The following is a 14,663-nucleotide window of genomic DNA, read 5'->3' as shown; positions in this document are numbered from 1 at the left end:
CAGTTAAAGAGTGTATATATTAAACTGTATTTAACTAGTAACATAATAGTAGATGTCTCCTTAAATGGCTTAATTCTATAAAAGTTTTACAATACAATTCATAAAAATTTGATGTTAATTAAATTGTGATTTCTGGATTCTTAACTAACTTTAAAAGCTTAATTAATAGGGCAGCCCGGGTGGCTCAGCAGTTTAGCGCCCCCTTCAGTCCAGGGTGTGATCCTGGAGACCCAGGATCAAGTGCGACGTTGGGCTCCCTGCATGGAACCTGCTTCTCCCTCTGCCTCTCTCTCTCTCTCTCTCTGTGTCTCTCATGAATAAATAAAATCTTTTTTAAAAAAGCTTAATTAATAAATAATTAATTTAATCATATTTAATGTTTAATTAATAACCTTTAAATGTATGAATCTTTCTAAAAGAAAAAATGCAAAGACTGCTGTCTAAATAGAATCTTAATTTCCCTTTATTTCTTAAAATGTCAGTAGATTAATAAAATATGAAAATGGCTTTGAATTCTAATACATATAATTGGTTTTGCTTTTTTTTTTCAAATTGTAAAGTAGTAGGAGATAAGTGCTCATAAAATGTTCCCAGGATAGTTTTAAAAATTTATTTATTTATTTATTTATTTATTTATTTATTTATTTATTTATTTATTTATTTATTTTTAAAATTTGATATATTTAAATTAAAAAATCCAAACACAATCCATCTATTTCTCTCATCTCCCCAACCCCTACCTCTGGCAATGACTGACATATTCTCTGCATCTATGAGTTTGCATATAAATATATATAATTTTTGGAAGATTTTATTTATTTATTATTTGAGAGAAAGAGAGTGAGCAAGAGTAAGAGAGAGAGAGAGAGAGAGAGAGAGAGAGCACAAGCTGGGTGAGGGGCAGAAGCAGAGGGAGAAGCAGGCTCCCCACTGAGCAGGACTCAATCCCAGGACCCTAGCTAGGATCATGACCTGAACTGAAGGCAGACGCTTAGCAAACTGAGCCACCCAGGTGCCCCAATGTTTACTTATTTATATTAAGATTCCATGTATAAGAAAGATCATGTGGTATTTACCTTTGACTCAATTCACTTAGCATAATGCTCTCAAGGCCCATCCTTGTTGTCACAAAAGGTAAGATTTCTTTTTTTATTGTTTTTTATGGCTGAATAACATTCCATAGAATATATCACACCACAATTTCTTTATCCATTCATTCATCAATGGATATTTATGTTGTTTCAAGATCTTGGCTATATATCACTAATCTCCAGGGAAATGGATACCAAAACCACAAGGAGGCGGAGCACCTGGGGGTGCATCTGGTTAAGCATCTGACTCTGGTTTCCACTCAGGTCCCAATCTCAGTGTCCTCAGAACCCTGCCTCAGGCTCTGTGCTTAGCACAGAGTCTGCTTAAGACTCTTTTTCCCTCTCCCTTTGCCTATTTCTCTCTCAAATAAATAAATAAAATCTTTAAAAACAAAAACCCACAGTGAGGTGTCATCCTCCAGCTGTCAGAATGGCTGGTATCAAAAAGACTAAAAATAAGTGTTGTCGAGATAAATACCTAGTAGTGCAATTGCTGGGTCGTGGGGTAGTTCTACTTTTAACTTTTTGAGCAACTTTCACACTGTTTTTCAGAGTGGCTGCACCAATCTGCTTTCCCACTGACAGTGTAAGAGGGTCCCTTATCCAGTATTTGATTTGAAAATATCTTCTCCCATTCAGTAGGTTACCTTTCCATTTTGTTGATGGTTTTCTTTGCTGTGAAGACTTTTAGTTTGAGGTAGTTCTACTTATTCATTTTTGTTTTTGGTGTCAGATTTAAAAAAATCATTGCCAAGACCTATGTCAAATAGCTTATTGTCCATTTTTAATTCTAGGCGTTTCATGGTTTCAGATCTTACGTCTAAATCTTTAATCCATTTTGAGTTAATTTTTGGGTATTGTGTAAGGTAGGAGTCTAGATTCATTCTTTTGCATTTGGCTGTCCAGTTTCCCCAACACCATTTGTTGAAGAGATTGTCTTTCTTTCCTCACTGTTTATTGTTACCTCCTTTGCTGTAAGTTCATTGACCATGTAAGCATAGGTTTATTTCTGGGCTTTCTATTTTGTTCCATTGATCTACGTGATGGTTTTTGCGACAGTCTCCCACTGTTTTTTATTACTATAGCTTTGTAATTTAGTTTGAACTCAGGGACCAGGACAGGTTTTTACTTTCTATCTTCTGGGTGTCTCTTGTGTCTAAAGAAAAGAAAGAAAAAGTTGATTACTTTAAAGATGGCAGTTACTTGTAACATTCATACATACAGTTCACTACTTTGAGAGCATTTGGCACAGCAGTGCCACAGTGGATCAATTACACTCGAAGGTTGTCTTGGTCACCTGCCATAGTGAGCTCAGGCTCTGGTAGTCCATAATATTACTCTGAGTTCACCTGTTTATGATTCTATATCCCTCATTATACTGGAGCATTATGGTGGCAGGGAATGAAACCCAATCATGTGTGTATCCCATATCTAATTTAGAACCTGGCACATAGCAGTCATGCAGCATGTTGGAAAGAAGAGGGAAATGAATACTGTACCTAGTTTATTTCTTTTGTTCCCGTTTATCTGAATTTGTATAAAAAATGAGACAATTCACCTAATGATGTGGTGCTAGAATTCCTGGCCTTACAGCATGAAGATTACATGAAAATATCAAGAAGAGGGATCCCTGGGTGGCTCAACGGTTTGGTGCCTGCCTTTGGCCCAGGGCGCGATCCTGGAGTCCCGGGGATCGGGTCCCGTGTAGGGCTCCCTGCATGGAGCCTGCTTCTTCCTCCTCCTGTGTCTCTGCCTCTCTCTCTCTCTCTGTGTGTGTGTGTCTATCATAAATAAATAAATAAACAAATCTTAAAAAAGAAAGAAAGAAAGAAAGAAAGAAAGAAAGAAAGAAAGAAAGAAAGAAAGAAAGAAAGAAAACATCAAGAAGAGTTATTGGATGGAGTTTGTGGCCAAAAATACCCATACTGTTTACACCTGGAGGTTCATCCTTTTGGATTTTTAGAGTTTTCTGTTTTTAAAAGCACCTATTAAAATGTCGATAGGTCATGACAGGATTTTGTCTGTCTCATTCACCAGTCTATCATGCCATCAAGGACATTGTTTTTATTTTTATTTATTTATTTAAAAAAAAATATTATCTATTTATTTATTCATGAGAGACAGAGAGAGAGAGAGAGAGAGGGGCAGAGACACAGGCAGAGGGAGAAGCAGGCCCCATGCAGGGAGCCCGATGTGGGGAACCCGGGATCAGGCCCTGAGCCAGAGAAAGCCGCTCAACCGCTGAGCCACCTGGGCTGCCCAAGGACATTGTTTTTAATCACAATATTCCACATCAAACTAATGACTGGAACACCATAGGAGTTCAGTAGAGATTACTTGAAGAAATGACTTTCTTTTACCAACTCTGGCTCTTGTTGGCTGCTGGCAGCAGTTAAGGAGTTAAGGAGTGTGGTAGTCTTTCAGCAAAAGATTAGTGATGTCTCCTGTGTGCACAGTAATGCAAAGTAAGGGTTTTTGTAATATGTTTACCATGAATGTATTAAGCCACTCGTAGCTGTCAGCTAACACTTTATTTTCCATCTAACATCTTAGACAGTTGACTGCGAAGAGGAAGACTATGGTACTAGAAGGTAGGAAAGAGTATTGACCAGGAAAGACTAAAAGGGTTTGAGATGGAAATGAGAATTCTAGAAAACAGATTCTGCAGCTTCTATATCTGGCTAGGTACCTTGGTGGAAAAGGAATAATTTCAAGCTTCTCTTATTTGCTAGTTTTTGTTTGTTTGTTTTAGTTTTCCCACAAATTAAAAGGTTAGGTTGTGCAGTGCAACAGTATTTTAACATTTTGCTAATTGAATGAAGCTAGTGATGTGCAACAAAAAGATTTTCATGTTTATTTACTGAGATTGTGCATGCACTGTGTTAATTTCACACTCTTTGCACATGTATTTTTCCTGAATTAGAGAGAGGGAGAGAGAAAGAGAAAGAGAGAGAGAGCGAGAGAGAGCGCATTGTTGAAGTTCAGAGATAAAGGAATAATTTTAAAGAACAAAGAAATGGATTTATAATTCCCTGTCCCCAGAGTCTCATATCTTTCTCTGGTTAGGAAGCAGATGTACTCATAATTTTTCTAAAGCTAGATTATCTCAAGGCTTTATGTCCAAAATCAGACTGGAGGTATTTGCAGGTTTTTTATTAAGAGCTTGAAGAGAATTTGAGGGATGAAGGAGGCATTTTATTGCACAAACACAAAGGTTCTTCTACTTCTCCCTGCTTGAAATTACAATGTGAATGGTGTCACTGCTGTATAAAGCTACATTCATTTGCATCTGGAACGGAGTGTGCTTTGATGAGTTTGTGAGGGACAATCAAGTTTTCTGTCACCTTGTCACACATGGAGTTTGAGGTATTAGAACAGAGGGGCTGTGTCACGTTAGCACAGAGGGGCTACAGCCTCAGTTTCCCACCAATCCTCGAGACCATCCTAGTCTAGTTCGAGGCTCTTTCATTCTCAGCGTGGTCCCAACAGTTCGAGGTTTTACTGCACACGAAGCAGGTACAACCTTCCCCATGTATCTTAATTTGTCATTTGTAATGAGACAGTACTCGGAGAAGACAGACTCTGAATTCATTTTAAAGGCACATCTGGGTTCAGCCTTGGGCCTGATGTTAACATTTTACTTGAAATACTCTACATGGTTCTTTGATGAATAAGAACACTGTGCATATAAAACAATTGCCCTCATCTCCAAATTCCCACCCAAAGCAATTGACATATGCTGTGAACTTTCATGTAAACAAACGCAGAGTTAAAACCAAGTTGCTTTTTTTTTTCAAATTGCAAATGAATCTCACTGTTTATTGCCGAATATTTGGGAAAGAAGATAGACACACGATATAGATTTTAGAAATACATTTCTCAACTTAATTTTACATCTTGATTGTAAGTCCTGTCCTAATTTTCTTGTCTGTTTCAGCAGTCTTTTAGAAAACTATTTAATTAATTAACTAGTTAATTAATTAATCTATTTATTTATTTGAGGGAGGGAGAGATCAAGGGGGCGAGAAGAGCAGAGGGGAAAGGGAGGAGAGGGATAAGCAGGCTCTGCATTGAGGACAGAACTAGACACAGGACTCAATCTCATGATCCTGAGATCATGACTGGAGCCAAAACCAAGAGTTGAATTTCTAACTGACTAAGCCACCCAGGTGCCCCTCGAAGATGAGGAGAAACAGGCAGAAAAGGACAGCACAGTTGATCATCTATTATTGCTCTTGATCCATTGTTAAAACAGCCTGTTAACAAGAGAGAAATAGTTCTGCCTGGTGTTCATGAACCAGAAATTCATTCTATGTAAGTGTGAAGTAGGTACACCATGGGTATTCGTGTAAGCACAGAGTTCTCTGAGTATTTAATGAGGGTAACTTAGATATTGTAAGGGAAAAGACTATAATTGAAACACTCTGGAAAATTTACTTCTGAGGGATTAGTTAATGGCATTCTTTTATTTTTGAGAGTTATTTTAAATCATTCTTTCCCCATATTTACTAAAACAAAAATGTAGTTTCTTCTTTGAGCTTCTCATTTCTGCAAGCAACATACAGTGTTACCAGCTGTTGCAAACTAGTCAATCTATTGTCCATAAGGTCACAGCCAAACTGATTGCCCATCGCCCTGGTTGGATTCAACTGTGTTTCTGAGCGAGCTCATTTCTTGAAAGGAAATCATGGCAGGGCAATGGCAGTGAACTCTGGGAGAGATGGGGATCACGGAAATCAGGATGAAGATCACTCCATGGGGTCCATATGTTCTCTTGCCAGGAACACATACTCCAAATTGACATCCTTTGTCTGCCAGCTGTCTGAAATACAGGAGGAATAGTTCTCTGGAGGAAGGGCAGCCCGAAGATTTCAATAGTGTTACTAATCCTCTAGTATTGGTCTCCAGGAATGTCAGATGTCCTCTGCCCCTCCTTAATGCACATAAGCTTCATTACAGAACTGAAGATGCCCTTGTGTCAGTTTCCTTCATTCTCTTCCTCCATTCCTCTCTCCTATCTTCCCTTCATTCCAACATTTGAGCTCAACTATGTGTCTGGCACTGAGTACACAGTTGGGAACTTGATAGACATTGTCCCTGTGTTAATGGATCTTATAATCTAGTGTGGGAGAAAGATGTTAAATGAGTATACACATACATAATTACAAGTCGTAATGGGTGCTGAGGAAAAAGTATGATGGTATGGGAGAAAACTGCTGGGAGTTGGGTGATGAGAGGGAGAAGGCAATCTCTAAGGAAACCACATTAACTGAGTCCCCAGAGAAAGCCATGTAAGAAGGAGAAATGTAGGTGTGGGGGTTAAGCGTGTGCAAAGGCCCTGAGACTGAAGGTATGGCTAAGATCAACTCATCTGAGGCACCAAAAGCCCCCAGTGTTGCTAAAGCTTCACCAGCAGAGAAAGGTGGCTGGCAGGCCATGAAGTTGAAGCACTAGTTAGGGGACAGATCACTCAGGCTAAAGGGAAAAATATAAAATGTCTGTTGAGAAATAAAACTTGCAAGAGGAACAAAAGTAAGAATTAATAGAGGATGTAGGATTGTGCCTGACTGACACATTGCTCTGCAGGTGGTATTGTGTTCTCTCATAAATTATTTGGGGGAACTGTGGCCATTTTGCAGTGTTAGCAGCATTGCATCTGAGAAATGACAAAGGTATGAACTCACTTTTTCATGAGTCTTTGAACTCTAAACAGGTTCAGCTAGGGAAGATCAAAAAGATTAATGCTTGGCCTGTAGCATTAAGCCCAAAGCGTTCATTTAGGATGCCTGCTGCTAGCTCAAAACAATAAAAGGTTGTGCCCTTTTGAATTCACGGCTGCTGTTTGTTTGGCAGAAGGTAATAAATAAAAAGACCATGGCGCCTTGGAGCTCTTTGGAAGGCTTGCAATAAGGAAGGTAGAAGGTATAAAATGGCAGATTGAGTCAGGAGAGGCACCTGATGACGGAGTTGGTGAATGGAAATTTGAAATAATAAATATCATTCTTTAAAAGAATTTCCACAATCAGGGGCTCTGTGTTGTGTGATACAGTGCTCCCCTCATTGCCGTGTCCCCTTCTCCTCTGGAACTCCAGCGACTCCGACCCCTGAGGCAAAAATGGCATTGAGGGGTAGGGAGCACTTTGATTATTGGTTGATTAAAAACCGTTTTGCATCAGCATTTTTTTTATGAGACTGAGTTGCATTTCATCTTTGAAATGGAATATATTAAATGTGTTCTACCTCCTATGAAGAAGTGTCTTGCTTATGGTAGTAAAATATACATAACATGAAAATGACCCTTTTAACCATTTTAAGCATGTAGATCAGTGGCATTAAGTTCATTCACACTGTTGTGCAACCATCACCACCATCCATCTCTAGGACTTTTTCATCTTCCCCTACTGAAATGATGTGCCCATTCAACACTAACTACCCATCTCCCTCGGCCCCTTCTAGCTCCAACCACCATTCTCCTTTCCTTATCAATTTGACTGCTCTAGGCACTTCTTAGAAGCAAAAGGATATAGCATTTGTCCTTTTCTGACTGGCTTATTTCACTTAACATAATGTCTGCGAGGTTCGTCGGTGCTGTACCATGTGTCAGAATTTACTTCTTTTTTAAGGCTGAATAATATCCTCTTGTACATTTATACCACAATATAGTTATCTTTTCATCTGCCAACAGACATTTGGGTTGGGGAAAAAGTGTCTTAATATCAACATGATCTTTGTTTTCTTATCTCACTTTTTTCTTTAATCTCCCTTTTCCTCTTCTCCTTTCTTTGCCCCATCCCTTCCCTCTCCTTGTCTTCCCTCCCTATCTCTCTCTCTGGCCATAAAGAAGATAGAATTTGACTAAATATTATTATCATTGGGAATCTTGAGGAATAGTGCAGTGACTTCCTTTTTTATTATAGTAGACTTTTCTTAAAAAAAAAGATTTTATTTATTTATTCATGAGAGACACACACACATACACACAGAGGCAGAGACACAGGCAGAGGGAGAGGCAGGCTCCATGCAGGTAGCCTGACGTGGGACTCGATCCCGGGTCTCCAGGATCACACCCTGGGCTGAAGGTGGCACTAAACCACTGAGCCACCCAGGCTGCCCAATAGTAGACTTTTTAAAAAAAGATTTTATTTATTCATTTGAGAGAGAGCAAGGAGACAGAGCACTAGTGGGGTGAGGGGCAGAAGGAGAAGCAGACTCCTCACTGAGTGGGGGATGTAAGGATAGGTCCCAGAGTCCCTGAGCTGAAGGCAGACACCCCAGTAGAGTTTTTTAAAGAGCAATTTTATACAGCAAAATTGACCAAAAAAAAAAAAAAAAAAGCACAGAGTTCCCATAGACTCTCTGCACCCCTCCCCAGCCTATCGGTGTCCCCACCAGAGTGATGTCATTGTTAAAATTGATAAACCTTCAGTGAAACATCATGATCTTCCCAAATCCATGGTTTACATTGGCTACATCCCTCTTGGCATTGTACATTCCAGGGGTTTGAACAAATGTATTATGACATGTATCCGTCATTATCATACTAATTTATTTCACTGCCTTAAAAATCTCCTGTTCTCTATTCATTCCTCTCTCCCACCAAGCTCTGACAACGACTGATCTTTTTCTTTTGTCTTCATAGTTTTCCCTTTTGCACAATGTCATGTAGTTGGAATCATATGGCATGTAGCCTTTTCAGATTGGCTTCATTCACTTAGTAATAGGCATTCAAGCTTCCTCCATGGCTTTTCATGGCTTGATAGCTCATTTCTTTTTAGTGCTGAATGATATTCCATTGTCTGGATGGACCAGTTTCCTTATCCACTCACCTACTGAAGGACATCTTGGTTGCTTCCAAGTTTTGGCACTTGTGCATAAAACTGCTATAAACACTCACGTGCAGGTTTTTGTGTGGACATATGTTTTCAACTAATTTCAGTAAATACCAAGGAGTGCAACTAGCAGATCATGTGTTAAGACTGTGTTTAGCTTTTTTTTTTTTTTTATTTATTTATGATAGTCATCACACACAGAGAGAGAGAGAGAGAGAGAGAGAGAGGCAGAGACACAGGCAGAGGGAGAAGCAGGCTCCATGCACCGGGAACCCGACGTGGGATTCGATCCTGAGTCTCCAGGATCGTGCCCTGGGCCAAAGGCAGGCGCCAAACCGCTGCGCCACCCAGGGATCCCTGTGTTTAGCTTTGTAAGAAGCTGCCAAACTGTTTTCCCACGTGGCAATGAATTCCTTTGGGTTTGCTGTTTTCCTTTAAGAAACCAGGAGTCCAGGCTCAATTCCCATACCTAAAGTTACAGGTGACAGTTTGGATTAAGTGGGAAAGTAAGTGGGGAATAGTTAATCATCTCATAGGGCCTGATACAAAGTGACTGCAATTTCTTTTACTCATGTGGAGCTGTCCAGGGGAACTGGACAGGGGCATGTGGAGTCAGGAGAAGGTTTTTATAACTGGTTCAGCCATTAATGAGCCAAGATACAATTTTAAAAATTATTTATTTATTCATTCATTAGAGATACACAGAGAGAGGCAGAGACATAGGCAGAGGGAGAAGCAGGCTTCCTGCGGGGAGCCCTATGTGGACACGATCTCAGGACACTGGGGTGATGACCTGAGCCAAAGGCAGATGCTCAACCACTGAGCCACCCAGGCAATCCCCAAGAAATAATTTTTGGAGGTGATTTGCAGAGAGAAGGGAGAGGAGAGATGGGGTGTCTCTGAAGAATTAGGTAATGGTTTGCATCAAAGAAATGAGAAATTGAGTAAGAGGCAGCCTTCTTAAACTAGCAGATTGTAAGAATCACGGAACCATGACAAAAAATGAAGTTGGTTGGGTGAGATATTTATAGGGAAAAAAAGGACATTATGCACACACAGTAGGTGCTTATATATTACTTGCCTGATGGAATTAATTGGAGGAATAATGAAAGTTGTTGTGCTTAGTTGAAACTATGGTTTAATGGTGAACATTTTTCTTTAATTTTCGTCTAATGGGGAGATCGTGAACCCCATTTATGTTTTTCCATTATTTCCTATACTACAAAGAAAAAAAAGTAGCTCAATTTGCCCTTGAATATAACAATTGTGAATGGCTGAGAAAAATCATTTGCTGTCCTCATCTGTGTCACAGGGGTGACCTGTAATTCTTTGTTGCCTCTTCAGCAGAGAGGAACAATTACAGCCAGGGCACTTCTGGGTCCTATTTCAGTGTGACAGGCTTGCCAAACTGATGAGCAGTAAATGCACAAGGCAAAAGGTTTTTTTTTTTTTTTTTTTTTTTTTTTTAAGGCAAAAGGTTTTAAGATAATTTCCATGTCCAATAGATTGGAGATCTTTGTCAGAGAATGCAGAAATTAGCTGAACAAATTTCATCCTGATTATTTTTATACATGTCTTGGAATCCTAGCCAGAGCTTCATATTGGGTCAGATATTGAACAAAATCCAATTATGGCAGATAATTGATTCATTTTTTGTAAAGTCTACTCAGGTTTATATCAAGGAAAAATGTAAAAAATTAAGCAATGTCATGTGAGTGGCTGTCAGCTGGATATAGGTCTTAGCAATACTAATTATTCATTAGAAATTGCCAATAATGCAAAGAGAAAACAGATCATTACTAATGTACCCAACAATAACCAGTCATCCTACAGACATTTTTGGTGTGCATTTTCAAATTATATTTTGCCTCTAAGATTGCCCCCAGTGATTCCTACTGCATATATACATTTCCTGTGTAATCCCCTCTTCCTGAGCACAGGCTGGCAAAGTTGATGGGATGTCACCACAAAAATTAGATTACCAAATTTGTGGCTTCCATCCTGGGTGTTCTGCTTCACTGTTTCTTGCTTGCTCCCTCTGATAAAAGCCAGGGGCCATGTTGCAAGCTCCCATATGGAAAGCACAGTGTGGCAAGGAACTGAGGAAGGCCTCCAGGCAATAGATAGACAGTGAAGACAGTGAAGATAGACAGTGAAGCCTTTGGTCCAACATCTTGCAAGGAACTGAATCTTGCCAACACCCATGTGAGTGAGCTTGGAAGTGGATCCTCTCCCACTTGAGCCATCAGATGAGATTGCAGCCCTGGCTGGCAGCATGACTATAGTATCCTAGAGACTTCAAGCTAGCCTGTGCATAGGTAGACAATATCCAGATATTGGACCCAAAGAAACTCTAAGATAGTGTTTGTTGTTTTAAGCTGCCAAGTGTTGGGGTTTTTTGTTATGGAATAACAGATAACTAATATGTATATGTTTATAAAAATTGGATTATGTTGTCTTTTGTCAGTCAGAGTTTTATCAGCAAAAGAAGGCACTCAATTGGGATTTTTAAAAAGATTTTATTTATTTATTTGAGATAAAGATACAGAGATAGCAACCAAGATAGCACAAGTGGGGAGGAGAGGGAGAAGCAGGCTCTCCACTGAGCAGGGAGCCTGATGAGGGGCTCCATCCCAGGACCTGGGATCATGACCTGAGCCAAAGGCAGACACTTAACTGACTGAGTCATCCAGGTGCCCCTCAGTTGGGATTTTTGAGGAGAGCTGTGGGCAGTGTTAAGAAAATCAATTACCTATGAAAGAGGAGGCTGGGGCTTACAACAGTGAAAAGCGATTATCATCCTTAGCCCTGAGGAAGGAAGGAAAGGAAAATGTGTTACAAGAGGTCAAAAAGAGGGGAGCCACAGAGGGGAAGCTCTTATGGGAGCAGATTTGTCAAGGGACACACCACCTGACAAAATTGGGTCAAGGCCAGTAGGGAGCAAGGAAGAAATACTCTGGCCTCTTTTTTTTTTTTGCCATCCTCAGATTTGCCCATGACTGTCATTGGCCAAGCACAGTTGGAAGCCAGAAGGCAGTTCCTAGGGGTCAGCTCCCTAGGACAGAGAACAAGGCAGAGAAAGCAGAGAATAGATCTGCTGAGGCATAAAGAGAAAAACCAGCATATGCCTATGTTCTTGTGCAATTATTTTTATGTTTATCATCTTTCTGTATCATTAAGATTCTTCTACATCATGGTTTTAAATAGCTACATATGGGCACTATTACAAATTGTCTCAGTCACATATTGATGAACATTTTTGGATGTACAAAAAATTTTCCTTTTGCTATGATAAGCAGAGATGAATATCCTTATAGTCCTACTTCTATGGATTTAAGAAAATGGTTTCTTAGAGCATAATGCAAGAAGTAGAGATAATTAAGGACAAAGAACATTTTTTGTAGGCTTTTGATATAACTTGCCATATTGCTCACCAGAAATATTGCTCTACCCTCCTTCTAGAAAAAAATATCTTTGCCTATTTGATAAGATTAAAAAATATGCTTTATGATGTACCTGGGTAGCTCAGTCAATTGAGCATCTGACTCTTAGTTTTGACCTGGGTCATGATCTCAGGGTCTGGAGATCAAGCTCCATGGCAAGTTCTGTGGTCAGTGTGGAGTCTGTTTAAGATTCTCTATCACCCTCTGCCTGCCCCCCACCACTCACGCTCTCTCTCTTTAAAAAAAAATAAAAAATAAAAAACATATGCTTTAATGGGGTGCGTGGCTGGCTCAGTAGAGCATGTGACTCCTAACCTTGGGGTTATAAGTTTGAGCTCAATATTGAGTGTAAAGGGGCATCTGAGTGGCTCAGCAGTTGAGCATCTACCTTTGGCTCAGGTCATGATCTTGGGGTCCTGGGATTGAGTCCTGCATCAGGCTCCCCGGAGGGAGCCTGCTTCTCCCTCTGCCTGTGTCTCTGCCTTTCTCTCTGTTTCTCTCATGAATAAATAAATAAATAAAATCTTTAAAAAAAAATTGAGTCAAAAGATTACTTAAAAAAATCTTTACAAAAATATGCCTTATTTTATTTTGTTGTTACTAAAGAATTTAAAATACTTTTTTAACATGTTAATTAGCTGCTTGTATTTCTTTGTGACTTTTGCCCATTTTTTTCCCTATTGGTATCAGTCTTTCTTATTGATTTATAGGATGTATTTAATGTTAACAATTCATTGTTGTCATATATACTATGGATATTTTTCTTAGTTTAAAAAAGTCATGCATAGGGACTCCTGGATGGCTCAGCAGTTGAGCGTCTGCCTTTGGCTCAGGGCATGATCCTGGAGTTCTGGGATTGAGTCCCCCATCAGGCTTCCTGCATGGAGCCTGCTTCTCCCTCTGCCTCTGTCTCTGCCTCTCTCTCTCTCTGTGTCTCTCATGAATAAATAAATGAAATCTTTAAAAAAAAGTCATACATAGAACTTGTTTCCTTATCTGAAAAATATTAAAATGTTGACCTTTTTATTTTAGTGTTTTAATAGTTTAATTACATCAAGTAAAAGTTTTAATCCATTTGGAACAGTATTTGGATGTAAAGTATGACACACAGGATTCTAAAACATTATTTTCTTCTAAATGACTACCAGATTGTCTCAAACCATTTTATTGAAAGGACCATCTTGTTTTCTTCTCACTGATTTAAAATAGAAAGACAGAAGCCACCTGACAAGTATACCCTTGATTCTATAACTTACAGGAAAATGGGCCTTTAAAACAGGCCTTTTATATTTTTTGTTGGACTTCCTTTCCATTATATGTATTTGCTATCCTTTGCAGACGGGTTAAATACCTCCGTAAATATTTTTTACTGAACATGATTTCGTTACTTTACTTTTCCATGAAGATTAGTAACAGGAGCCTGGAACTTGGGCCTTGTCCTGACTGAAGATGACATCCTTTACTTCCTCTAAGCTACACCTTATCCATTTTTTAAAATAATTTTTTTAAAATTTTATTTATTTATTCATGAGAGACAGAGAGAGAGAAAGAGAGAGAGAGAGAGAGAGAGAGAGAGAGAGAGGCAAAGACACAGGCAGAGGGAGAAGCAGGCTCCCTGCAGGGAATCTGACGTGGGACTCGATGGTCTCCAGGATCACGCCCTGGGCTGAAGGTGCCACCAAACTGCTGAGCTACACAGGCTGCCCTAATCTATTTGTTGATGTACGTTTTTTGACTTACTGGAATTTTTATAAATACTATTGAGATTTCAGAACTTGTTTACAAGTGAACTTGGTTTCCAGTGGTAGATTTAATTGAAGAAGACAGTGTTATAATTTCTAATATTTAATGCAAGTCAGTGCCCGCTTCATTTCCTGATTTATTTATTTACATATTTATTTATTTAGTACTATCTACAGTAGAATCCAATGCAGCACTTGAATTCATATCCTGAGATCAAGACCTGAGCTGAGATGGAGTCAGATGCCTAACCGACTGAGCCACCTAGGCGCCCCTCCTGCATCTTTTAAAATTGAAGATTTGAGGACATTCTGTGCCTGCAATGTGGTAAAAATATTGATGCATTGAAATACTCCATTTAAAAGGCATGCACAAGTGGTGAAAGATTTTTCTGCTAGCATTTTTTTCTTTGTTTTTTGATAGAGAGCATGAGTGGGGGAGGGCTGAGAAAAGAGAGAGAGAGAATTGGAAGCAGGTTCTATACTCAGCATGGAGCCCATAGTGGGGCTCAACGCAGGGCCTGACCCGGGGCTGGATCTCATGTCTTGGAGATCATGCCC

General features: G+C 39.4%; 1 protein-coding gene across 2 annotated transcripts in view; it reads left to right on the top strand.

Moving 5' to 3' along the window:
* The window catches only part of SLC25A26 (solute carrier family 25 member 26), a 196,080-nt gene that overhangs the window by 46,825 nt on the left and 134,592 nt on the right, over window positions 1-14,663 (top strand). The window contains exon 3 of one of the 2 annotated variants that reach the window (XM_072785471.1): window positions 14,271-14,430. In XM_072785471.1, coding sequence (XP_072641572.1) covers window positions 14,347-14,430 — 84 coding nt within the window. In that variant the 5' untranslated portion in view covers window positions 14,271-14,346. Of the gene's footprint in view, window positions 1-14,270; window positions 14,431-14,663 lie in introns of those variants that run through there. The other variant, XM_072785485.1, reaches the window with a different exon arrangement.

This window comes from Canis lupus, chromosome 19 (assembly GCF_048164855.1).
Source record: "Canis lupus baileyi chromosome 19, mCanLup2.hap1, whole genome shotgun sequence".
NCBI classification, from domain to species: Eukaryota; Metazoa; Chordata; class Mammalia; order Carnivora; family Canidae; genus Canis; species Canis lupus.
Note: the sequence above shows the minus strand (reverse complement) of the source record. Positions and strands in the feature narration are given on the sequence as shown.